The sequence below is a fragment of the Mauremys mutica genome, chromosome 2 (assembly GCF_020497125.1).
Source record: "Mauremys mutica isolate MM-2020 ecotype Southern chromosome 2, ASM2049712v1, whole genome shotgun sequence".
Taxonomy (NCBI): domain Eukaryota; kingdom Metazoa; phylum Chordata; order Testudines; family Geoemydidae; genus Mauremys; species Mauremys mutica.
Window position 1 is genome coordinate 78,323,923 of NC_059073.1, and position 26,747 is coordinate 78,350,669.

General features: G+C 41.9%; 1 protein-coding gene across 2 annotated transcripts in view; it reads left to right on the forward strand.

Annotated features, from left to right (window-relative positions):
- The first annotated feature begins 4,388 nt into the window (after positions 1–4,388).
- Positions 4,389–26,747, forward strand: part of GAREM1 (GRB2 associated regulator of MAPK1 subtype 1) — a 136,308-nt gene continuing 113,949 nt past the window's right edge. The window contains exon 1 of one of the 2 annotated variants that reach the window (XM_045007180.1): positions 4,389–4,862. In XM_045007180.1, coding sequence (XP_044863115.1) covers positions 4,742–4,862 — 121 coding nt within the window. In that variant the 5' untranslated portion in view covers positions 4,389–4,741. The remainder of the gene's footprint in view (positions 4,863–26,747) is intronic. The other variant, XM_045007179.1, reaches the window with a different exon arrangement.

The following is a 26,747-nucleotide window of genomic DNA, read 5'->3' on the forward strand; positions in this document are numbered from 1 at the left end:
TATTCATACATATCGTTACATATTCATCAGTAGGACAGTCCATGCATGTCCCTGCCATATTGTCATAATTCAAAACGCCCTGTAGAAAACACACAGCCTATATATGGGGTCCACTTCACCACATCCAGCTATGAGCAAAGGTGGTGGGCTGTCAATATAATGGGAGAGAGTTAGGCCTGCAAGAATGCCAAGGCAAAGAAAACACCAGCAGTTGGTGTAACCAGGAACAAAACACACCAAAAGTCATTTCTAAGTTATTTATGAAGCTCTCTGGCTCCTGAGGTTTTCGGAATGAACGGGTCACATTTCCAGCTATTACATGAAACAATGCAGGAAACCTCATATAATCCTTTAGGCCCTTTTGTTTTACCAGTGCCCTAGACCTGACAAAAGCTGCCCTCTGCTCCACAACTTCCCTTGCAAAATTCTGAAAAATGGTAATTTTAGATGGGGGATTGTCCCAGTCAAGCTTTCTTTTTCTGTTACCATGATTCTTTGGTTGTGAACCTGAGAAATTTGATTATTAGGGCTCTGAGGTTAGCCTCAGGGGCAGGCCAGAGACCTGTGGGCTCTTTCAATATACAGTAGAATATCAGAGTTATGAACACCTGAGGAATGGAGGTTGTTTGTAACTCTGAAATGTTCATAATTCTGAACAAAACATTATGGTTGTTCTTTCAAAAGTTTACAACTGAACATTGACTAAATACAGCTTTGATACTGTACTATGCAGAAGAAAAATGCTGCTTTCCCTTTATTTTTTTAGTTGTTTACATTTAACACAATACTGTACTGTATTTGTTTTTTTGTTTGTCTCTGCTGCTGCCTGATTGCATACTTCCAGTTCCAAATAAGGTGTGTGGTTGAATGATCAGTTTGTAACTCTGAGGTACTATTGTAAAGTATAAAGTCTGCAGGCAGACTGAGAATTTCTGTTTAAAGTCTGGGGATAAATTCCAGAGGTTTCCCTCGTTCTTCTCCCTAAGGGACTCCTATGATTATAAGATTGTTTCTGTATAATCTACCTTCCAGCTCAGTCAATTTAGCTTTAATTAATTTTATATCCCTGAGGTGTATCTCAATTTGGGCAGCCCTTCTACTGGTGACTGTAGCTTTAATTGCCAAAGTGTCTGCAGTCACTTTTTGAGTCAGCACATTCTCACTGTCAGTGGTGGACATCTGGGATGGGATCGGGTAGGGGGTGTCTCTCTTCTTTGGGATTTGCAGATCGAAGAGGAGCTTGCCATTGCTACTTGAGCTGATCTCATGGGTACCAGCACAGGTTAAGATGTACAGTTTTTGGGTTCTGGAGGGGAAAAGGATGGTGTCCAGCAGTAGACGGGGTGGATGCTGGTAGATAGCCTCAGCACACTCGGGAGTTCACTCTGCCATGTTCCATGACTCCCTTGAAGTGCAACATAGAGATTTTTAAAACTGACTGAACTTTTTGAATCCTTATTAACTTCAGGATGTCTATTTGCTCAGCACTAGATAAACCAATTTTAGTCAAAATGTAGGTGTCACCTAAAAAATCAAATGTACATCCTGTGAAAATTGAGCAATAACAATAGATTAGGATTTCAGGAGGTAGAAGATAGGCAAATCCACCAGTGGGAGAGAAAATGGAATTTGGAAATGTCTGACATTAAAAATTTGTTTGAAGCACACTTATGTAAATAAAGAGATCTGAATACAGTTTTCTGCTTTGTGTTTGCTCAAAATCTTCAGAGAAATTAGCAATAACTATCCCCAGGTGAGGCAGAAAGACACATTTCTCCCAGTACAGCAACACATGACTTGCATGAGGTTTGAGGGAGGCAAGCTTTAAACCATGTTCCGAGGCATATCTACACTGGAATTCAAAGCATGTTAGCCAGCACCAAGTTTAAAAACAGTTTTTGCTAGAAAGGTGCTTCGGGGCCCAGTGAACAGAGTGTCTTAACCATGGTCTTGTAAATTATTTTATAATAATTTATATTTTATAGGCTACATTCACTGAGTTTTTTACACCAGTGGCAAGTTCAAACCATTCTTTTGCTTTCCAAGTTAGAATAATGCTTTTAGCTAATATAATATCACTTTCCATTTCAACAGTTCTTTTCACAAGGATTTCCAAGCACTTTTCAAACATTAATTTATTAAGGGGACACAAATTAAAAAATCACACTTGTGTCTGAATATATTTTAATGCTTACTATTGTTACAAATAACACCTGAGAGTACCATAATTGAGAACAAAGAAAGAAGGTTTTCCACCATCAGAGCTCTGAAGAAACTGAGTCAGATCGAACAATTGAGGCACAGGCTCAAACCGCATTGTCCTATGGGAAGCAAACAATCTAACCTAGGTTTGTCTGTTGCACAATAGGTCTCAAAACTGCTGCCTTTAGGATTGTGCAGTTTGTACTTCTTTCTGCAGCTGACACATCTTGCTGTTCAGAGCAAGTGGAGGGGGTAAATCTATGGATGGTCCTTTCTCCTCCCCACCCATTTGAGTTTGCTTGCTGTCCAGGGGGCACTAGCAGAGATTGCAAATCTGGCCCCTTTGTGGGATGTTTGAAGGGCTACAAGGAGGGAGAAGGCTTCTTGCCATCTTACCTCTTTTGTGCACTAGCAGAAGGATCAGCCACAGTCTGGGTCAATTGTAATGCAATCCACCCAACCTAATTAATAAAATCAGAGTTCTGTCAACAAAGTGAACACAGTAAACTCATCACAATACAATATAATGGTTTAGAGTTAGTTCCTCCATTGATTTGTTTTATTTATGGATTTAAAACAGTTCTCCATTGCCTAGCAATCTGCACATCCTACACTCATTGTAAAGAATCACAATGTTACATAAAATACGGGTTCTCCAAAATAAAGACTTCATAACAAAATCCCTTCTGAAAAGAAGTCTAATGGTTGGTTTAAAAACATAATTGAACAGATAAATTTCATGCCATGATAACCAAACATATGTTTAATATTCCCATATGTAATAATCATAAGTCAAAATTCCTGATCTAATCATCTTCATGCCCTAAATATGCAAACATTATCACAAGTGAAAACTGAAAAACTGATCTATGGCTTAATTGGATATCTTTCCTAATGTGATGTGAATTCCACAGGCAAAATCTCCAACACTGAATTAAATGGTGAAGAGATTTAATGCAAACTCCTATAAATCCAAATTGCTGTGATAAGAGGAGTGAAACTGCTGAATATTTGTCTACCTGTGTTTGTACAGCATGTAGCACAAGGTGGTCTTGGTCCCTGACTAGGGCTCTTAGTCACTACAGTAATACAAATAATAATAATAAATAATACTTAGTTTAAACACAAAAGTATATTCAAAGGGATCTGTTCTCTTCCCTCCACGCACAGGGAAATGACACATGGAAATCTCATATCTGTGAAGAGAAGAGAGCCCAGAGAGTTGTTTCGCTTAAAATACACACAATTTATGTTAAAGGAAATTACATATTGTATATACTTTGTGTCAGTCTGTGTTCTTTTTGCTGCTTAAGAGGTTTTGCTAACAAAAATTCTGGGAACTCACTGCAGGATAGCACTCTGAACAATTTTTAAAGCTCAAACACTTTGTAAAATTAGTAGCATTATCTTTCCAGATGTGGAATTTGCTTTTGAAATTATGCAAACTCACTTGCACATTTTACTGTTAACTGGTGTAAAAGAGGACAAAGTGCCCTTTAAGACTTCACTGTTCTGCAGGAGAATCATAAGTTTGGGGGGTCTTTGTAGCCAGTGTCTTTTTTGAAGTTTATGGTTTAACATTTTATAAAATACCATCTCTAGAGATTAGATGTAGATGTTTGCAGATGGGTGATGAAATACAGGTTATGCAAACAAACCTCAAAGCCTGGAGCAGACTCAGAGGCGGAGTTTAGGTGCTCAAGCAATGATCAATAAAGCAAACCACTTTATCCCACTGGGAAGAAGAAATCTGTAACCGCTTGGGACAGCAACCCTTTATTTGGCTGTTTAGGGCCACAACGGCTCCTGCTGCTGTGTAAGCAGCAGTTATTACTCCTGACCCAGGGCTCCCTAAGAGCTTTACAGCGGTTATCCCATTTCACAGCTGGGAACGGGAGATGCAGAGCGTGTCAAAGCAAGTCAGTGGCCAAGCTGGGCATTGACCCCTGGGCAGTAATGTAGGGCAAATGTACGCCCTGCTCTATTGATGTCTCTCAGGAGCTGCGCCCGCCAAGCCGCGGCCCTCCCGCAGCCCGGGGGCTGCCTGCTAGGGGCTCCAGGCTGGCGGCTGCAGGTTGCCGGAGCGGTCAGAGGGGGGAGCGAGCGGGACAGACTTTGCACGGAGCTCCGGTGCCAGGGCCTCCCCCGTTCAGGGAGAGCAGGAGGGAGCCAGCCAGCCAGCCCGGCACTTTCCTTTTGGGAGCGGGGAGGAGCAGCAGCTGCGCAGGCGTCTCTCGCACCCTGGTGATTAGTCAGTGCTGGGATGGCGTTTCCTGGGCCAGTCGCAGCTGCGAGCCGAGCGGGGAGCAGCCCCGGGGGGCTGGAGGAGCAGCCGCAGCCGCTGGGCGGGTGTCACCTTGCGCTTCGCCAAGCCTAGCATGTCCCGGGGAAGCGGAGGTGGAGGCGGCGGCGGCAGCAGCAGCAGCCGCCGCTGAGCAAGGCGAGCTCCGTCCTGTTGGCTGCAGCACCCCGGCGGGCAGGAGCCGCAGCCGCCTGCCAGCCTGACTCCCCCTCCCCGCGCCCGGAGGCGGAAGGGAAGATGGACCCGGGCCCCTCGCTGGGCTCCTGTCTCAAGGATGTGAAGTGGAGCGCGGTGTCCGTCCCCTTGGACCAGCTGGTTAGCACCTACCGGCTGCCCCAGCTCGTGCGGCTGGACAGCGGTGAGTAAAGCGCCGGGCCGGGGGGGCAGGGCTGGGAACAGCAGCCGCCCATTAACTATTAACTTCTGCAGACTCGGCGGGCGGGAATGGTTCCTCCTGCGCATCCCGCGCCTGCAGGGCAGGGGGAGGCTCCCCGGAGCGCGCGGCGCGGCCCCCTGCACAGCCGGGGGGCTGCCCGACCCGGGGCACAGGCGCGAGCTGACTTGCCCGGGGACCCCCAGCTTGCCACGGGCAGAGCTGCGGACAGAATCTAGTCGTAGCCCGCCGCCCTTTGGACCAGCGCTTCTCCAGCTCTTCCATCCGCCCAAGTCCAGGGGTCCTCGCAGTGACTTGGGTCCCAGCACGTTTCCTTGCGGCCTGCTCTCATCTCTGGGGCCACAAGCCTCTGCTAGGGCTGGATTGTGACAGGGGTGTGTGAAATCCCTCTTTTTCAGTTAGCCTTGGTTTGCAAAAAAGGTCTTGAATGCTTTCTGGCAGAAACTGCATGTCTCTTGTGGGTCTCGGTCTGCTTCATTTATTGGGGTGCAAGTAATCCATCATGAACTGTGGAAAATGCAGAAGTCAGGAGATGTTTATAAGGTTAAGGATTAGCTCCAAGTGTTTCTAGCTTGGAAAAATGTTACCCCCATAAAACTCAGATTCTGAGGGTCAGGAGAACTGCTACAACATACTAAAACTGCATTAGTTTTGCACTCTTAAACCAGACATCTCTGCTTATTAGATGTTACAGTAAAGTTTTTGCTCTTTCACCATTTTCTTTCTGTAGTCTACTGGTTTAAACAAATTGGATCGTGCTCCTTTGTGTGCCTGAGTTTGGGGAAGCTCAGTGAGTCCAATGTAATGTCAGTAGAGAGTCTTTGAGAGTAAAAAAAATACATGATTAAAATACAGGAAGACATTTGCAACACCTTAGGCTCAATCCTGTGATTACATGTTGTAGAACCTACATCAAGGCCAAAGTAAAAGGAATATTAAATAAACCAAGTAGTCTAAGCCATAAATGTTCATCATGTTAATGTTGATTGAAAGGGCAACAGACAGTTTTTTTGTTTTTTAAAAAACAGAACATGAGAAGTCTGTGAATCTCAACGAAAAGGAACTTTTTATTACTATTTACTTGTATGCTAACCTACAGTCTCTAGGTCAGCATATTATTTTCTATTAAAATCTGGAAGTTAGAGGTTATGCCCCTGACAGAATGGCTAGTAGAGCAACATGCTGCTACATGAGACGAGAAGTTGGAATGATATTTAGTATTGTTTTTCCTTGATGGTTTGGAGTGTCATGGAAATAACCATAGATTTTCAGAGACCAGCAACTGGTGGTCATAAAAGTATTATTATGCCAGTCACAGACGGAGAGTTCAGGAAGTAGAACTTGGGTGAGAGGGATCAGTCCAGAGAGAGCAGTTCAGGAGGTACAAAAACAATGGCTTCTTCTTGGCCCAATACAAATGTAGGAGTGATTGGTTTTCCCTTGATGTATAGGAAGACAGCTCGTGTTTGGGTGCCTGTTGCAGCAGTTATGGTACTTTCAACATGTCATCTATGAAGTGACATGGAGGGTTGTATGACTTGGTAAAATAATTTGAGTACCAAGTTTTGCGTTTGACTTAAAAGTTGTCCTTTTTATGGCTTTGAGACTGGGCCAACATGCTTAAGTAATATCTCATCTTACTTTATCTGCTCATCCACACTGCAATCAGCCTATTGCTTACCTGTCCTTATTATAATCCTTAGGTGATGGGAGCCAGAGCTTTTTGTAACTCTGCCCCTTGATTATGCAGTATCTTTCCTATATCGCTTTGTAGTGCTTGTGTCCTGATGGTCAGAAGTAGGGTGAAGAAAAGATTTTCCGACTTAACTGATGATTAGTTTTATAGTGTTACATCACAGGGCACTGCAATATTTATTTGAAAGCTGCTATGTTAATGTAACTTGTATTGTAGTCACCTTCTGTGACTTGAAGCAGCTAAGATGGCCTCCGACAGTTGTGCTTAAGATTGTCAGGTTGCTGGAAGCAATTCCAGATGTAGTATGTCTCTTGATAAATCTCATAATTCTCTCACAGGCTTATGTGGTGTATGCTGCTTCTTCATTTTTGTTGACTTGCCATCATTGTTGATGTGACCTTTTTTGACTACCAAATTCACAGTCCATTTTGGTCAATGTCACAGTCATAGGATTTTAAAAAATCGTAGATTTCAGCTATTTAAATCTGAAATTTCACTGTGTTGTAATTGTAGGGGTCCTGACTGAAAAAGGAGTTGGGGGGGGTTGCAAGGTTATTGTAGGGGGGTTGCGGTACTGCTGCCCTTACTGGCCTGATCTAAAGACGGTGCTGAGTATCCACAAATCCCATTGCTCTGCCCCCTTTGGAATTCAAGCCACTTTTAGTTAGGTGCCTATATTCAGGTGTCCTAGGTTTAAAATGTTGGCTATTTGAATCTCCTCAACCAGCTGCTTTTCCCTTTGTTAATTTTTGTTAAAAGTAAACTCTTTGCGGGGGAGGTAGGAGGGGGAGTAGGAAGAGGGATTGAGGAGCTGGAGATTTTTTTCATACATCAGTGTTTGTAAGACTTCATTTTTATTGTCTTTGAACAGTTGCTTTCTTGAAGCTTTCTAGCGATGTGGAGATTATTGTAATGTTGTCTTCTCATCTCTTTTGTGATTTAGGTCTTAGGAAAAATTGAATTATTAAATTGTTTGAGTGCAAGAACTTCACTGCTCCGTTGTCAGGGACTGTCTACGCTGTGAGGAGAACCAGGGTGATGCGAATTGCAGAGTGCACCAAAGTGTTGTGGTCTAACCCCCCACCCCCACCCCTGTGGACACTGCTGGAATGAACTAAAAGCATCCTCTTTCAGACAGGACAGTGTCAATGCGAGCTAAGTACATTTTTAGTTTGCACCAACAGCATCCACACAGGGCATTGAAAGTACAACACTTAGGTGCGCTCTGCAGTTTATGCCCCTGTAGTCTGTGCTGTGGCGCAGTATAGACATAGCTTTAGTATCATCATGTCTGATGACTTCAAACTGTGAATAAAGTGAAAAAGAATGAATGAAGTCACATTTCTTGTGCCAGAATCGCCTATAACTTAGAATGCAGATATGAACATCCTGGGAGAATGTCCTCTCCAAATAGTTCTGCTTGCTCTGTAATGATACACAGGAAATGATAAAAATACAGCTGATATGAAACAGAAACATTTATTGTCCAGAATCAAGATCTGAAATATTTACCTAAACTAAAGCTACTTTTGGGTTAGGGAGAGTGGGTTTTTGGGGTTTTCTTGGGGAGGGGAGGAGTGAGGGAAGAAGAAATCTGTCTAGTTATATATAAACTGCACATGTTAGTAGTTAGGCTGTGACATCTCACCTCAAACTGAAATTAAAAGATATATATTCATAGCTTCTGATGAAAACTGGGATAGTTCAAGCTGATAGGAATATTTAGTTCCAATTTCTAAATAGCTTGCACTTGCTAATTCATCATAATGCTGCTAAAGTGGTTAGTCCTCTGAAATACAGAATGGTCCTTACAGTATTTACCATCTTTATTTCAGATGCTGTTGGTTTTGTGTCTTTATTAAGTGCCTATTGCCATAGCAATTGCCAGTATTTTTTAAAAAAAGCTCCATTGTCACCTTAACAAGTGACAGTACTTAGACTGCTATTACCATGCATGTTGCCAGTATGTCTTAACAGGCTAAATATTAATAGAAAACCCAAGGTAACCAAATGCAAACACAACTAACAAACACTAAACCCAATGAATAAGCATTACATCCTGTCTTGGGGCTCACTAAATTGGCTCTGTCAGACCAAGGAGAACAAGTTTCAAAGACAGTAAGAACTGGATGAGAGAATCCTGCCTCCACCCCCTGAATTACACTCTAGGAGATGGAATTCTGGCCTCATTGAAGTCAGTGGTAGTTTTGCCATTAATTTCCAAGGGGAAACGATTGCATCCCAGGATCCAACAGCAAAAATACCTTTATATGACCTTGACTCGCACTGCAGGGTATTAGGCGAGAGCAGGTCTCTGAGGTAATGGTGTCTCAGCCCATTCAGGGATTATAAATAGACAACAAAATACTTAACTTTAGACCTTTCTGGTGAGTTATAATACTACCTTCTTTATCTGCTAACTGAGTCAAAACTCCATGTAGAGCTTATCCTTGTTTTCTCAAGTTTTTGACATTTCTGGTAGCACTGGTGTAGTCTAAGGATAATCTCGGAAGCCGGAAGAAAAATGCTATTAAGACTAAGAAGTGGAAAATTATGCTTTGGTTAAAGAGTTAAACTGCATGGCTTTTTGGCAGCAAATGGTGAACTCCATGTCTGGCATTCAAATCCAGCTTTTGTTTTTAAATAGGAAAATTCAATGTCCTACTGTTGTCTTATTTATTAGGACCCCTGTCATCCTAGCACCATTGTTAATTTTTGACAGTTTACTATTGTTTGTTTGTTATCCCCAAGGAGGGACCTGGGACCACATTCCCTCTCAATTTCAGAGACTGGTCTCTCTAGTGATGAGATCACTATCACTGCAGTCTGCTTGTACTCATCCTGTGGATAAAAATATTTCCCAGTGTAGTCAGCTATTTAACAATCATCACTCCAGAAAAAATATTTTAAACGAATGATACTAGTGTTTTTTAAATCAAATATCCTGGCACTAGTCTGGCTGGGTAGATAGCCCATCTTGAGGCACCACTGTTCAGAAGTCACTTTTGGCTGTTCGCTGAGCCTAACTGAGAACACCCCTCCTAATTCTTCTGGAGATATAGTGACCTATCAACACTAAGTTATTAAGACTCAGAGGGAAATAATTTCTTTTGACCCGAAGCATAAATGCAATATTTGTGGTTGCTTTAAGGCAGACTGACTGAATTATGATGTTGATTTCAAGGAGGGAAAGCCTATGAAAAGGAGGGATTGTGTAAAATATCTTATGAACCCTGATTAAACTGTCTCTTAAATAACTGTACTGGGAGATACTTTACTTGATGCCTGATCTGGCTAAGCTTGAGGTTGCCATGTTGCTGCTTGGGAGGAACAGGCTTTATTTATTACATTGTAAATCCTTTCCTCTATGAGGTACCCCACCAGAGGTAACCTATTTTTAAAAAGATGTTTAGAATCATAATAAGCAATTAGAAATTAGAGATGGAAAAGACCTCTATCTACTCCATTCCCCTGTTAGTGCAAGATTGTTCCCTACAGCATATGAAGTGTTTAGTCTAGTTCTAAATGATAAGATAGTGTTGTTTGGTTTCGAGACAGAACATCACACTAAATAGAACAGTTTGACTCTGTACATAGTGAACAATTCACATTGCATCCTTTTACAAACTCAGGGATATCCCTGAAATTGAGCAATGGTTTTATACTAAGAATTTCACTCCTCCTGAGGTTTGAGTGTGGTATCGTTTATTGTGGATAATCTTCCTTCAAGAAACTATTGCAAAGTGCTTCAGTGGACTGTAGTATTTGGAGGAGGTGGTAAGAACCAGTTCGGAAAAACTAAAGTAGATCAAAAAGACGTGAGCCCCTTGGAATATGCATGATCCAAACACTCATGCTGTGTGAGGCAAGCTATTGTACAGTGTGCAGGTAGGTGACGGTTCAGTGGGTAGGTAAAGCCTCCAGTTAGGAGAAGGCAAAAAGACAGGATGTACTTTGAAACTAGTGAAAGCTTACCTATGACCTAACTTTTTTCCCATAAGCATTGAGCAGCTCTGAAAAATCAGACCATTAATGTTTGAATTGCACACATTGCATACATCAATGCACACAATTAATATAATCTTCCACCCTCTGCCCCACATACATATTTTCCCTCGTGGTCTGCTGATTCCATCATGACAATTGAGTGAAAAAGCAGATGGCTGCCTGCCCCTAACCAGTGCTTGCTGTATTTTCCTTTCCAACAGGCAGAAACGTGTTCCAGAAACACTTTAGTGAAAAAGCTTTTAAATTGTTTTAAGTCTGCTTTACCTTAGGGCATCTATGAAAATGATAGTGCCCTCCTGGAGTTGGAGTCCAAGTAACTTGGCAACACCTATTCTCAAGAGTAGAACAATCTTCCAGATGAGGTGGACATGAGTTGACTAATGTATCTCTGAATTTTAAAGCTAAAAACCCTTGTTGTTTGAGCCTCTTGTTCAGTAGCAACTTCAGATACAATAGTGTGTACTGTATGTTCTTGAATCAATATGCTACTTCTATTATTGTAGGCTCTTGATAATGCTCTGCCATGGTAGTCAAGGATTCAAAACAGTTTGTCCTGAGCTGCTATTTTCACGTGCTCATAAGTGCTCAGATATCACAGGGGATGGTACCTAGATAAAGGCACAAAATAGATCTTCTGGGCTGAAATTTCGCACTCTTGACCTGTACACAAAGATTACCTTTTTAAAATAAAATATCTAAGGAACATCTCTCCAGCAAATTCTTTAGTTCAAGAGTAAAAGAAAAAATACTTTTTTTTTTTAAAATGATGGCTCTGTTTTTTAATTATTTTTATTAAAAGAAATTTGACCAAGTCTTCTGGGAGATTTAGTGCATTGGCTTGGTTTAATCTTTTAAAATATCACTTAGGGCTGTGGTTCTCACCTTTTTTCATTTGCAAACCCCTTTGGAAATTTCGAATGTGGACCCCTTTGGAAATCTATTGCATGTGTATATATAGTTGAATTCTGTTCAGTTAGTTTTCAGTCCCTTAGAGCAGGGATTCTCAAACTTCATTTCACCGTGACCCCCGACAACAAAAATTAATACACGACCCAGGAGTTGGGACCGAAACCTGAGCCCGCCTGAGCCCCATTGCTTGCGGGAGGAGGGGAAAGCCCGAGTAGGGGTGGGTCAAAGCCAAAGCGCTTCAGCCCCAGGCAGGGGGCCTGTAACCTGAGCCACGCTGCCCAGGGCTGAAGCCCTCAAGCTTTGGCTTCTGCCCTGCCTTGTGGGGCCCTAGGGTTGCTAGGTGTCCGATTTTTTGAACGGAACACCCCATCAGGGACCCTGGTGGCTCAGGTCAGCACTGCTGACCGGGCCATTAATGGTCTGGCCAGTGATGCAGTGGGGCTAAGGCAAGCTTCCTGTCTGCCATGGCTCTTCGAGGCTCCTGGAAGCAGCGGCATGTTCCCCCCCCCCACTCACTCCCTAGCTCCTATGCGTAGGGGCAGTCAGGGGGTTCTGTGCTGCCTCCGCCCCAAGCGCCAGCTCCGTAGTTCCCATTGGCTGAATTGCAGCCAATGGGAGCTGCGGGGGCTGTGCCTGTGGATGCGGCAGCACGCAGAGCTGCCTGGCCATGCCTCTGCATAGGAGCCGAGGGAGGGGGGAATGTGCTGCTGCTTTAGGTAATCGCCAGCCTGCATCTCTGACCCCCTCCTTTGCCCCAACCCACAGTCTTGATGCCCCTTCCACCTTCTGAACCCCTCAATCCCAGCCTGGAGCCCCCTTCTGCACCCCAGACCCTTCATCCCCAGCTGGAGCCTGCACCCCAACCCCCTGGCCCATCCCTAATGCCCCTCCCACCCTGCAGCCTCAGCCTGGAGCACCCTCCTGCACCCCTAGCTGGAGCCCTCACTCCCCCCACACCTCAACCCTCTGCCCCAGTCTGGAGCCCCTCCCCCCACACTCCGAATCCCTCAGCCCTAGCCAATAGCCACCTCCTGTACCCCAAATTCCTCATCCCTGGGCCTGCACCCCCCAGCTGGAGCCCCCAGACTACACCCCAACCACCTGCCCCAGCCCGGAGCCCCCTACCGCACCCTGAACCTCTCCTTTCTGGTCCCACCTCGGAACCTGCATCCCGAGCCCCCTCCCGTACTCCGAAACCCAGACCAGAGCCCCCTCCTACACTCCGGAGCCTTAACCCCCAGCTGGAGCCCTCGCCCCCTCCTGCACCCGGACTCCCTGAGCCAGCATGATGAAAATGGGTGAGTGAGGGTGGGGAGAGTGAGCGAGAAGGTGGGGAGATGGAATGAGAGAGGGGTGGGGCCTCGGAGATGGGGCAGGGCAAGGGTGTTCGGTTTTGTGCAAGTAAAAAGTTGGCAACGCTATGGGGCTCAGGCTTCGGTCTCCGGCCCTAGCAAGTCTAAGCCAGCCCCAGTGACCCCCTTAAAACAGGGTCATGACCCACCTTGGGGTCCTGACCCATAGTTTGAGAACTGCTGCCTTAGACATAGTCCAGGGACCCCAGGGTCTGCGGACCACAAGTTGAGAACTACTGACTTAAGGACACAAATTTAAGGTAAACTCAATCAGAAACTAAGATAGGATGCCCAAGTAAGTAGGATAGTTCTTAAGAAACTAAAAAAAAGTGTTGTGCAATGGTTCGTGTATTGTTGTTTCAAATGGTTGTAATAAAGCATGACACAAGGGACTATCATTAAAACTGACATGGGAAAGAAGTTAATATATTTAATACCTTTATGAGTATTCATCACTCTTGTACTAGTCCGGTGAACTTAAGGGAACATGCTGAAAAGAAATGCTACAGAATATGGGACAACATGGTATAGCAGTTAATTTCAGTAACAGGGACTATGTTCCAGGAATTCCACCTGTGGTTTGACTGCAGCACGAATGTTGGTATTTTGGCATAGTGAATAACTAGCTGTCAAGATCTGAGAATCTCTTACAGGAAAATACTCCATATTAATAACACACATACTGCATATGACTCAAAAAACAAACTTTTCATAAAACACTGTGTGCCAAATTACTTAAATCTCTTGAATTTTATATTTATGGTGCTTTCTGTTAGTTTAACTATGCTATTTACATATTATTCTTACTTGTACAGCCTGCATTTTCCATACTATATATAGCTCTGTAGTTAGTCATGGTACTTTTATAAGCAAATATACAATAAAGACAGTGTTCCTGCTCTGAGAGCTTTGTACTGTAATTTAGACTTAAAATACAACACAATGATGAAAGACCATGGTGTGTGAGGAGGTAGGGAAGTATGTTCATGTTGAGCAGATCAAATGTTCCCTAAACTGTTTTGGAGAACTAGCAAATCAACTGCATGTTTTTAGGGAAAAATCATCCACCCCCATTCATGGAGTGGTGTGAATAACTGGAAGTCACAGAGCTACAGGAACTCCTCACTTAATGTTGTAGTTATGTTCCTGAAAAATGCAACTTTAAGCGAAACAATGTTAAGCTGATCCAATTTCCCCATAAGAATTAATGTAAATGCGGGGGTTAGGTTCCAGGGAAATTTTTTTCACCAGACAAAAGACTTATACACACACCCAGTATAAGTTTTAAACAAACAGTTTCATACTGGTGTACAGTGGTGATGATTGTGAAGCTTGGTTGAGGTGGGAGTCAGAGGGTGGGATATTTCCCAGGGAATGCCTTACTGCTAAATGAACTAGCAATTGACTGAGCCCTCAAGGGTTAACTCTCAGAACACTCTACAAGGCAGCAGGAAAGGAGGGAGGGCAGATAGAGACACACACCCTGTGTGTGAGAGAAAAAATGTGCATTTCCCCTTAAAGTAGCTGACTCCAGGCTTAAGTACACTGCCTTGTTAACTAAATCAGCTTGCTGAGACCCGCAGCTACTGCCTAGAAGCTCCCTCCATTGGTTGTGTGTCCCCCCTGCTCTGTGGAAGATGGGGTAAGCTGGGTGTAGGAGCAGGGGGAGGGGGAGACACCCTGACATTAGCCCTCCTCTTCCCCCCTCCCCCCGTACAGCAAGCAGGAGTCTCCGGGAGCAGCTCCAAGGCAGAGGGCAGGAGCAGAACATGGCAGTGTGGGGAGGGACAGCTGCTGCACAGGGAACTTAGGGGAGTGGGGAGCTGATAGGGGGCTGCTGATCCACCCTGCTTCCAACCACCCAGCTGCAACGGGCTGCTCTTCCTGCAAGCAGTGGACAAAACAGGCGGCTGCCAAACGACTGTTTGAAGGGAGCATTTCACAACTTTAAACGAGTATGTTCCCTAATTGATCAGCAACTTAACATCAAAACAACGTTAACCGGGATGACTTTAAGTGAGGAGTTCCTGTAATTACATTTAAATTGATTTACAGACTTACGTCTTTGTTCTTGGAAGAACAATTTCAGAAGCCTTAAATTACTCTCGAGTATCGGTATAAAATTATTGAAAATGCAAACTTCTATTTGCTGAAAAGACCCAAATCTCTCTCTTCCCACCCTCCCCCCACTGAAGGTTATAGCCACATCACACATTTTACATCTGATCATAAAACATTCACTTTTGAAATTGTGCCCATGTAATTGTGTTATGGTCATACTTGTTTGTTCTCAGTCTTCAAATTTGAAACTCGTTCAGATTTGTTCTGGGAAAAAAATGTCAAGCCTCTGTGGATGGTGAGTAGGAAAGATGAGGCTCATTGAGAACGTACCTCCCTCAGATCATAATATAAGATATGACTAGCTCTGTATGTGTATGGTACCACACAGTGTTCAGAGAGTGGGTGTGGCTAGCAGCAAGCCGCAAAACTACAGCAAGTACCATTCCAGTGTAGATGAAAGACAGTATATAGGAAAAGGGAACACTTTAATTAAAAAAACAGAAACTATAGTGCTCAGTAGTAAAAGTGCTTTGTGAATTGTGGGTATTATTCTCCCTCCGCCCTCTTAGAGATAGGGAAGTTGGCCATGGAGATTTTTGTTTCTCAGTATTGTATGCTGCTTGACAAAAGTGGAATCTTTTCTCCTTGCCACATTTTTTAAAAAATTGTTACTGTAGAAAAGTTTAAAAAGAAGATGATGATTTTTTTACCCTTAATATGCATGTGAGACTTGGCTTATAGGAAGGATGGTTTGGGTTTCAATAAATACTTCCAGTTTGCAATTGAACAGGAAAAACCATTAAAAGGCTATAAAAAGATGAATTCTTATTCAGAATTAAAGCTATAACTCAGTTTTACCCTTCCTGTGGGCATAAGGCAGTAGTCTGAGTTGTGCTGCTTGGGCAATAAAAATGAGATGAGTGTTGTGCACACAGACCTGGTAGAGCTCAGCCTTGTGAGTATCCAGCTAGGGGATTATGGTTGGAGCACAGCACACTGGGCCCTATCTGCTCTTTAAGTTTCCTGAGCAGAGTGCAGGCCCTGACTGGGGTTTCTAGGCATACTCTCAGGGTACAGATCCTCTGTCTAGCACCCCCTTCTGAGAGCTGGGATACCAACTGCCCAGACCCTGGGACCAGCGCTAACTCCTCAGACTGCCTTATAGCTTAAGCATGTCCTCTCCCCCTACTCCATATGTGTGGTGCTTTGGGATTACAGTGTCTCCTATGGGGCACACTATAGTGAAGGCCAGTAGAACTTTGCACAGGATTCTAAACACCATTACTCAGTATCTAGCACAAGAGATACACAGATCTAGACAAAATAATAACACCTATATGCATATCCATGCCTCAGTTTCTTCAGTGCTCTGACGAGTTCTTTGGGTGTGGGCAGAGTCCTCTGGGGGATCCACGATCTTTCTCCTGTAGCTCATGGAGTCCTTCTCCTTCTCAAGATCAGCTCACTTTCCTTTGCCCTTGTTGGTCCTTCAGATAAATAGGACATCTCTCCTATAATAGCATGCCCCTCTCTCCTGCCAAGTGTGTCCTGTGTCTGTCTTTGTGATTCCCTCAAGTTTGTATATCGTGCCATATAGATCTTTTGTTCTGTTGCTGGGGATTGTCCACTTTCCCTCTTCATAGAGAAGTAGGAGGAACTAGCTTCCCAAGTGTTTCCACTTGAGTGGGTAACCCTTTAAGATCTAACAACCACGTGGTTCCCGGTTTGGTAGGCACGTGCTGTTGCCCTTTTCAACAAATGATGGAGGCCACATCGAGGCATTCCATGATTCAACAATTTCTCAACGTAGACATGTTCCCCAAATTATCACACGAGGAGTAATGTAAACAATTTTACTAAAACAAGCTACCCTAACCGTGATGTGCTTCGTTACGCTGGAGGCTCTGTGTAACTTTCTGTTTTTGTTTGTTGCCCTGAATGGGGTTGCCTGTGAACAAGAGACCTCCTTAAGCATAAGTGAAATTGCAAGCCCTTCTGGCCTCTTTTTCTCAGTATATACAGGCTTTGACTTGTGCTGGAAGTCCATATGGAGTTTTGTCTGTCAGTTATTAGTGTACAATAACATTTCTTCTATTCTAATGCAAACTGATTTTGAGTCTTTGTACCCACTTCCAGAATGAACTAAAAGCACGTGCGGGATATAAAAAACAGTCTAGCTAGAGAGTAATGATGACTTCTTCCTTTGGCCTGCAAAGCTTTACCTGAACACTACCTACCTCAGTTAATTTTTTTTTGTTTTTGTTTGGGGAGTCTGTCCAAGGTACTGTCAAGTTCAAACAGTGGTCCTGGTGATCTGCAAACAGGGATCAATGCTTCACAACGATAGACTCCCATGAGAAGTGAGCATGACGTCTTTGTTCCCAGCACCATTAGTCCAGAAAGCAAGTGGCCTTGTTATATAATATGCTCAGAGAACATATTCCTGCAAATGGCATTTTAAAATATGAAATATAAATAGCTGACAATAAGACAGCTTAAAACAATTCCTCAGCTTGCTTGCCTTGCTCAGGAAAATCCTAAATGAATAGATGGGGCTTACAGTAACAAAGTTAGGCTTAATTGGCCCATCAGAGGAAGCACATCCTATATTTTAAGTTTTAGAAGCTAACATGTTCATAATATGGGCCTCCTGTGTCTAAGGAGAGCTAGTAAGTTTCCTAACTGATCTTTGTTTCCAGTCAGCTTCTCCATGCTTGATCCCATTAAGGCAAGTCAAACCATTTTTTTTTAAATGTTTAGTATTACCAGCCCCAGTCAGCCAAAAATCATGGTACTTCAAAAAGGATAAGTTTGGGGTTCTCTGCCTTTATTTTATTTTGAGCTTTTTTTAGGTTTTCACACTTTCAAGCTTTTCGCAATAGTGAAGGCTATAAACTTTTTTAAACGATAGCTGAAATTATCACATAATCATATGACTCGAAAGATGACCCTTCTTAAACCCTAAATATCCGGAGACTTGGATAAAATAGAGTGGGCAACACTGTTTACTTCCAAACATGCTGCTAAATATTGTCAGCTGTTTAATTAAAGGATTTGTTAAGACTCCCCACAGTAATGCATGAGAAACCATGCTAATGGTTCTGTTCTTGGATCAGGATTGTAGCTAAATGTTATGCACGTACAGTATAGCAAAGTTTGAATTGCCTCCTATGATGAGCAACATTAAGGAATAGAGTGGTGGCTTAGTACACTTTCTGTTGCCGTCCTGTGTTTTGGAATGCAAGCGGTAACGTTGGGACGTTATTGCAGAGAAAGACTTTTCTGTGTGGTTATGGTGGGAGGGTTGCCTGTGTTGAAAGATTTGCTCCATGTCATTTGGCTTGTGTTCATAAAAAGGAAACACTTCCGATTCTCTGGGATGTTTCTTCAAAAGATTTAAAACAAACACAAACAAAACCTTAATGAAGCCTAGATTGTTACTCTTGGCTTTTCGCTTGGTGGGTCATAAACGCAAACTGAATCAAAACACCAAGGGAGAAATCCTGGCCTCATTGAAAACAATAGGAGATTTGTAATTGATTTCACTGGGGCCAGAATTTACCCCAAGTGTCTTGTTAGCCAGAAATCTGAATACTTAAAATATTTTTTACTTATATTAAGTAGTGGTTTGAACAGAACTTATGAGTCTTTGAAACCCAGGCCTGAAGCTGGAGAAAAGCTTCCATTGGAACAAGCTGGGGTTTTCAATGGTGTTGTGACACAGTAGGAAAAATCAGGCTTCATGTTTATTCACTGGGGCTGCTGTAGAACTCTGATCTTAAAGAAACAAAACTTCCCTGTCTCTGCTGGCTGGTGTGAGAGAAGTAGGGGGTAGGTAGTGCAATGGGTGCCAGTGTGAGATAAGCTTGTGTTTGTCTACTGGATTGTATCCAGCACTTGCAGGAGAGTTGGGGACTGAGGGGGTGAAAGCTTGATTCCTAAAATAGTTGTTAACACTGTGTGACCATACGCAAGGGTGGATCAGGCCCTTAAATAGGAGACCTCAAAGTAACTTATGGGTGCTGCAAGAAGTGTTGTTAGTGATTCTGTAGATGAATACTGAACTGCAGGGGGTTGGGAGTATTATGGCATTTGATGTCTTGTCTCTCAGATGTGATTTTTAAAATTTTGTTTCATCTTGACTAGTTGTGCCCACTGAAGATGCTGTTGAGCATGCTGTCTCCCTAAAAATATAGGGTTAACTGTGGTGTCCTAACTAAATTTCTTGTGATTAGATTGTCTACCTATGATTCCTCTGCTGTTCCATCTGGATGCTGCATTTCCCACTACCAGTTGTGTAGTGCTGCTTTCTCATTTAGCCTAGCAGTGCTTGTATTTGAGGGGCTGGTAAAGTGGGGTAGTTTAGAACTTAGAAAAGAGGAGGGGAATCCCATCTGGGTTCTATTCCCAGCTCTGCCATAGATTCAACTACAACAAAGTTGCATACGTAGATTCATTCTGTCAATTTCGGCAAGTCACTTAGTACTTTAATTTTGACACACCAATGATGTTGCATGCTGGGAACAGCATTGTACTCTAAGGATCTGTGCAACCTTCTTTGCAGGGTATGCTTCCTTGTGTAGGCTCTGTAGCTTTCTTTTCCTGCAAGTTAGTTGCTGTAATTGGCATCTCCTCCCCTTAATCAGCTGAAGCTGCAGGGTGGTGTCTTTCCAGTATGCAAATACAGTACTTGAGCTACAATGCCATTTGGAGTTGTACAAGATCTTTCAAATGTTGGGGCTCTTGTACACTCTTTTCCTTTACTCTCCTTATTTAGCAAAGGCCAGTGTATACAACCTTCTGATGTGTTTAACCTTTTATCATTGGCTTCTGTAAGTTAGCAAAGGTTTCTCTCTACGATATTTCACAATTTTTGTAGGCTGCTCTGTCAGCAAAAAAATTGTCAGTAATGGACCTTGACCTTGTTGCAAAACAATTGTTCATTGTCAATTGCATATCTCAGCTTGGCTTGGTTGTTGGCTGGATGATGGCATCATGATGTGTGTCTGTGTAACCATTCCTGTATGGGCTCAACATTCTACTTGCAACATTAGTACTTATGATGCAACCAAATACTTGTAATGGATTCCCAAGGCACAACATTAAGGGTACTAATAATCTGGGTTTTCTTGTGATTAGAAGAACACCATCAATTTAAAAACTACACTTTGTACTTGTTATAAGTTACACTAAAGATTAGAGGGAATCCAGAAAAGATTTTTCACCCAGTTTGCTTACTGTGTGTATTTGATATGACTTTCCTCATTGTTTATCTTCACCTTTTTCTTTTGTTTTTTTGCCAGAAGAACCAACAAGATACACCTTTCCTTTTAAGAAAACACAAATGTGATTGTAAAACCTCAAACCCATAGGGGAATTTTGGTATGGAGGAGCAGATGTGGTACCTGAAACTACTCATAAGAAGTTTGTGTGTGTGTGTATTTGACTAGATTACAAGTTGATGGTGTCAATTTTAAAGAAAGCATTGGGGCTGTGATCCAACCACCACTCCTGATTGTCTCTGTTAATAAGAACCAAGTATCTTTAAAGAAAATGCCTGAGTGTTAATACATTTGAAATACAGTGCAGTCAGAATGATAGCTTTAAATATTTGTGGATTCTACAGAAAATGTATTGGAAAGACATTAAAGGTTTGAACAATACTGCCAGAAAACTTAGTTACAAACAAGTCTAAGATATACCCACAATTTACATCCCATTCTCTCTGGACCTCTGCCTCAGAAGGTCTTGGTATCCCGAGGATGAGAAAGGGAACTATTTTAACTAATGTTACCATGAGATTCCTTCATCCACTTCTTTCTTCTGACACTGATGACCAAGTCAGATGATGATTCTGTCAGGCACTCTATCCTAATTAGTTCATTTCAAATAAAAAATTAGAATAACTAATACAAAGAGATTTTTCCCATGTGTTGCAAATTGCTCCTGGAATTTAAAACCTTCATTCTTTTTAACTGTTCCAGGGTAGACTTGGATTTTAAGTGTTGAAAAACTGAAATGTACATCTAAGTGTGATGCCTTGCAAAAAAGCTTCTGTGTACAACTACATTTCTTTATTTGCCCTGTTTACAATTTGAAATAAGAAAATGATAGAAATAGAGGGGGAAACTAAAATCATAGCCTGTCAAACTTGTTCAATTTGTTTCTTCTATACTGAGAGAACTGTTCCCTAAAATGTTCCCACCTGCCCCCTTACACAGTTGTCCTATTAGGTGCTGTAATGTCTCTTGGCAAAAATAAATTCTGATGTGGTCAAGGAACTGAAAACTACAGTGATTTGAAATCCAATAAATGAGTGACAAAACAGCACTGCTGGTCTGAGCAACCAGTAGCAGTTTTAAAGACTGCTATCTTGTGAGCTACTAGAACCAGAAATGACACACCACTGGAGAACTGTGAATCCTGGCTCTGGAGGTTCAGAATCTCTTGAAACTTTAAAATCATCTTATAAAACCTAGTAAAACTAATACCTCTACTTCAACTCCCCTCTTCCAGCAAAGCCTGAGAGGCTGCTGAGTCTCAGGCTGCTGCTGTGCATACAGTGACTGCTTATGGCACTCAAAAGGAGCTATGGCACAGAACAGCTGCTATTAAAAGTGCACCAGGAACTACTTATTACAGCAACAGTTTAGGGGTATGTGTGTGTGAGAGAGAGAGAGACAGATACTTCATTTTTGTAAAATTATTATAAATGTGTCTGTTAAGTCAGTGAAATAGCAAAAACATTGAAGGGGTGAGAAGGAATCTTAACAAATTAGGTGAACCCCCCAGTAATGCCCCATATTTATGATTTCTCAGTGCTAGAAATGCTTGTTGTACCATTACACATACTTTCAAACACTTGTTCAATACCAGTGACCAGAAGGCAAAGTTTACAATCCTTGTAGTTCCGAATGTGTTGGTGTTTTTTTCCACATTATAATGGGTATTGTTTTTCACAACACCAAATGTTTTAATTCCCTCCCCACATTCAAATACTTGTCAAAATGATATAATTCAGTCAAATTCTTATCACAATTTACAGCTGGACTATTCATCAATTTTATTCTTAAACTCTTTTTTGTCCTCATTATAAATCTCTGGAATATGTTTGTATGGAAGAAATATGATGTGCAGCCAGTCAGTGGTGTTCAGATTAGATCCAGGGGGTACTGGATTAAGCAAATAACAACCCCCCCCCCTCCCACCATGGTTCTATAAAATTAAATACTGAATGAAACGTTAATGGATGGTGCTCCCTTCCTGCCCCCCATGGGGGCTGGCCCAGGCCCTGCCTTGCCCCCTTGAATGTTCCTCCATGCCCCCCACAGTTTGGGGAACACTGATCTATGGTCTAAGTTGTTAGCAAACTGTAGTGCTGACTTTTTTTAGTTAAAATTTTGATCTGATCAGAATTAAGCAGGAGAGCAGCTTGCATGTTCGCACTGATATTAAGAGAAATCCTATCCTCTTAATTTTAATACTCCGACTTTATAAGGAACGTGCATTTCTTCTCTCCCTCCCCCCCCAATCTAAGTTTTTAGAAGTGGAATTACTCAAATCTTTACTTTTTAACTAAATCTGAAAAAAAAATCTGAAGGAATAAAGAGGCACCTGTTCTACAAGGGAGAAGTTGCTATGGTAATTCAGTATAACCATGCCGTAGAAATAAAACATGATACATTGGTAACATTCTCCTAGGTCATGAGCTGGATGGGAAATAAACATTGATTAGCCTTTGGCTAGAAAAGGTTGTCATGCTGTTCTCATTTGTGTGTGCTCTTTCCCATCTGTTAAACCAAAGCTGGGCAGTTTGTGTGTTTGAAACATAGTAACTATTGTTTTAATTATAGCTGTTGATATTTAAATGGAAAAGACTATTTTTATGAGAAATATTGAACTGCTTCTAAATGGCTACATGCTACTGTGCATAGTAGAGATTTTGCCTGTTCTACAGTACTCTGCAGTTTCATGGTAAACCTACCACCAGAATATCACGCTTTCTACATTGTTTCCATCCCTTCTTGTAAATAAGGTCAGAAAAGAGCATGTCCTCCAGTCTTACCCCTTAATTTTGCATGAGAATTCACAGTATCGCTTCAGTTAACATTTTAGAATCTAATATATTGGCAAGTTGACCATCTCCTTCGGGATTCTATTCCACTGCTCAGTTGTTTTGTACTAAGGATTTTTTTTTAAACTTTCCCACCATTGCTAACACCAATGCAATGTTTTTAAAACACTGGCAAAGCTCCTATGGCTGTCAACACCAGTTTACTCTTGTTTGGTGTAAGCAACAGTAAGAAATCTTTTTGCAAAAAAGTCTTGTTTTAGACAAGGCCTGTGAAGAATTTTTTCCTCCCCCCCCCTGTTTGTCCAGAGACTGTAAGTTGCCTTCACTTGAACAGGTACTGATCATCATGTGCCCCCTCCCCCTTTTTTTAGACTGTAACTTCAGCTCCCCAGAATTCATTTTATTGAAATAAATCATACTACTTATGTTTTTGTTGCCCTTTCTGTACTTTTCTCAACCCTTTTTTACAAAAAGCTAATTGGATTGCTTAGGGGATTGGTAATGGGATATAGTGCCTTTCAGGTTGGTCAGCTGAAGTCCTAGAACCAAGTGACCAAAATCTGCCCATAGACATGTTCATACAGCTCTTGTTGACTTCAATGGGAATTGCACCTCCATATTTAAGGGCAGAATTTGGCCCACTGAACACAGATGGAGGCTATCTTGCCACCACAGGATTGCACTTTAGAGCAGCTCTGTCAGTCAGTATTGGCTCAAGAGTTGCTTGAGGTATGAGAATTGACTATTTCAAAAGAAATACCTATTTGTGGTTTAAAAAAAAAAAGTAATATGTGTTGCTGATTTGTAAAGATCGGTCTGAACTTGGATCCAGAGTTTGCAGCTTGAGTCTCTTGCTGATCATTAATTGGTAAATTCACAGCTACACACTTTTCTTGGGTATCAAGTGATCAGAGGAATAACTAATTAAGTAGGAACCCTAATGCTAGAGGCTGGTCAAACACTGACTGACATGTGGACCCACCAATAAAAGGAGGTATGGATTTTGGGTTTGGCATAATCTAAGGCTGTGTCTAATTCTGTTGCTCTGGGACTGAAATACCATGGTACCGAGTATGGTATAAATACCTAGCTATGGCGTGAAGTCTGCCCAGAGGAGATTGAAGCCATCCAATAGGGCTCACAATTTATTCTTTACCAAGAGGCATATAGTCAGCTTCTACAGTGCTGTCAGTTACTAGGGTTCACAATTTAGGGATGATTTTAGACCATGAGCTGCTGTTTCAGCTTTCTTGTGAGAAAGTAAAAAAAGATTCTTCATTGTAGGAAGAGAAACATTTACAAGTTTCAGTGTCTTCAAAAGAAGAATAAGGGATAGTTCTAGGCTCAGTTTCATCTTGGAATGAAGACACAGAAGTGCTTCCTTCAGAATCTTTCTGCTGGAAATATGGTATCTAGTTTATTTAAATGGTTACCTTTCTCCTTTTTCCCGAACTCTACCTCCATTTTAAATGTCTCCAGAGTAAAAAAAAATAAATTAATGTTTAAAGGGTGGATATAAACTTTTCACCAAGATGACCAAATGTGGCATTTTAAAATGTTTAGATTCTTGTAGCTCTGTATTTTATTTTCAACAGCATATTTTTGTAAGTGAATGAGTCATGTTGTTCTTCATATTTTGTAAGTAACTTGAATGTCAGTTTACTAGTGCTTGTTGGAATTGAAAAGTGGTCACCTACAATGTGTGTAATGGGCAAGAATGCTGTTTTCTGAAACTTAATGGACCAAAATTTAATTGTTAAACTAGAGCAACCCCATTCACTGATTTTTAAGAGTAGAATGTGATTTTTAACTACTGCAGCAGACATGTAGATGATATTTACTAAACACGCTCAGTTAAATAAAAGCATCTGCTCTTGCACAGTAAAATAGTGCATTCCTGTAAAATACTTTCACCGTTAGCCTTTTTGGTAGGATGCATGAAGCCACATAACTCTACATAAACACACGTCTGTCCACTGACCCCTAAATCCTTAGTATGAAAGAATGGAGTTCATACTGAATATATTCTACCCCGAAAGCTTTAGTTTACAGTTAAAATTGTTGGAGGCCATTTCCTAACACAATCACTTAAAATCGAGGAAATTCAGTTCAGGTAATGAGCACATCCACACCAACTTCCAATGACATGACTGGCCACTGAAACATCCTAATGCCCAAACTCTCACTTCTTTCAGTTCCAGCATATGACCAACCACGGTGCTCTCATCCAATTCTGAACAATTGCACTCAAACTTAAAACCTGATTTTGGTGTGAGATCCTACTGGTAGTGGAGCTTTTCTCTTTTAACAAAAGCTGACTGAGAAAATTCCAGGTTTATGGATCTTGGGTAGCAGATAGAATACCCCTGGTCGGGGCTCTAGGGGTATGTCGGGGTAGATTTGTTCCTGTGCTATAGCAGGGTGTTTCTTGAGCAGATGGTGTAGTTTCTTTCCTGGAAAACGATTCCTCACTCTCTGACCTTGGGAGGCAGGCCAGTCTTTGCTTATAGACAGCCCCCAACCTGAAGCAAATACCAGCAACTACACACCACACCACAGAAACACTAACCCAGGAACCAATCCCTGTAACAAACCCCGTTGCCTACTCTGTCCCCATATCTACTTTAGCAACACTTTTGGAGGACCCAACCACATGAGCCACAGCATCAGGGGCTCACTCACCTGCATATCTACTAATGTGATATATGCCATCATGTGCCAGCACTGCCCCTCTGCCATGTACATGGGCCAAACTGGACAGTCTCCATGTAAAAGAAAAAATGGACATAAATCAGACATCAGGAATGGTAACATACAAAAACCAGTAGGAGAACACTTCAATCTTCCTGGATATTCAGTAACAGATTTAAAAGTAGCCATCCTTCAACAAAAAAACTTCAAAAACAGACTTCAAAGAGAAACTGCCGAGCTACAATTAATTTGCAAACATAACACCATTAATTTGGGAGTGGCTGGCTCACTACAAAAGCAATTTTCCCTCTCTTGGTATTGACACCTCCTCATCAATTATTGGGAGTGGACCACGTCCACCCTGACTGAATTGGCCTTATCAACACTGGTTCTCCACTTGTAAGGTAACTCCTTTCTCTTCATTTGTTAGTATATTTATGCCTGTATCTGTAACTTTAACTCCATGCATCTGAAGAAATGGGGTTTTTTACCCACGAAAGCTTGTGCCCAAATAAATCTGTTTAGTCATTAAGGTGCCACCAGACTCCTCATTGTTTGTTTTTGTGGATACAGACTAACATGGCTATACCTCTGATACTCTACACTCCTAGTCCCGACCCAGTTTTAATTAATACAGTAAACATTGACAAATCACTTCATGGGAACCATAAAGGAAACAATTCTTGAGTGTCTGTCTGTGTGCTTTGAGTATATCTTTTTTTCATACTGTACAAGGATGACCTCTGAAATTCCTGATCATTACACTCAAGCTTTTTATTTGTGTATTGTTTTGAACGTATAACTTTGAACTCTCAGTGTCAGAAAAAGGTGTGCAAGGTATGCTTTGTACTGCCTTCAAACATCATGCACTGTAGCCAGTGAAACTAATAAAATACTAGTTCATTCCATATGGTCATGATCATTATATTTACTGTAGGACAAAATAATTGCTTGTTGCCCATTACTATAAAAAGCATGAATATAACCATATGAACTGTAAGTCTGCCTTAACCAGATATTGAATCTGTTATTGGATGTCTTCCTGTAAAATCTTCTCT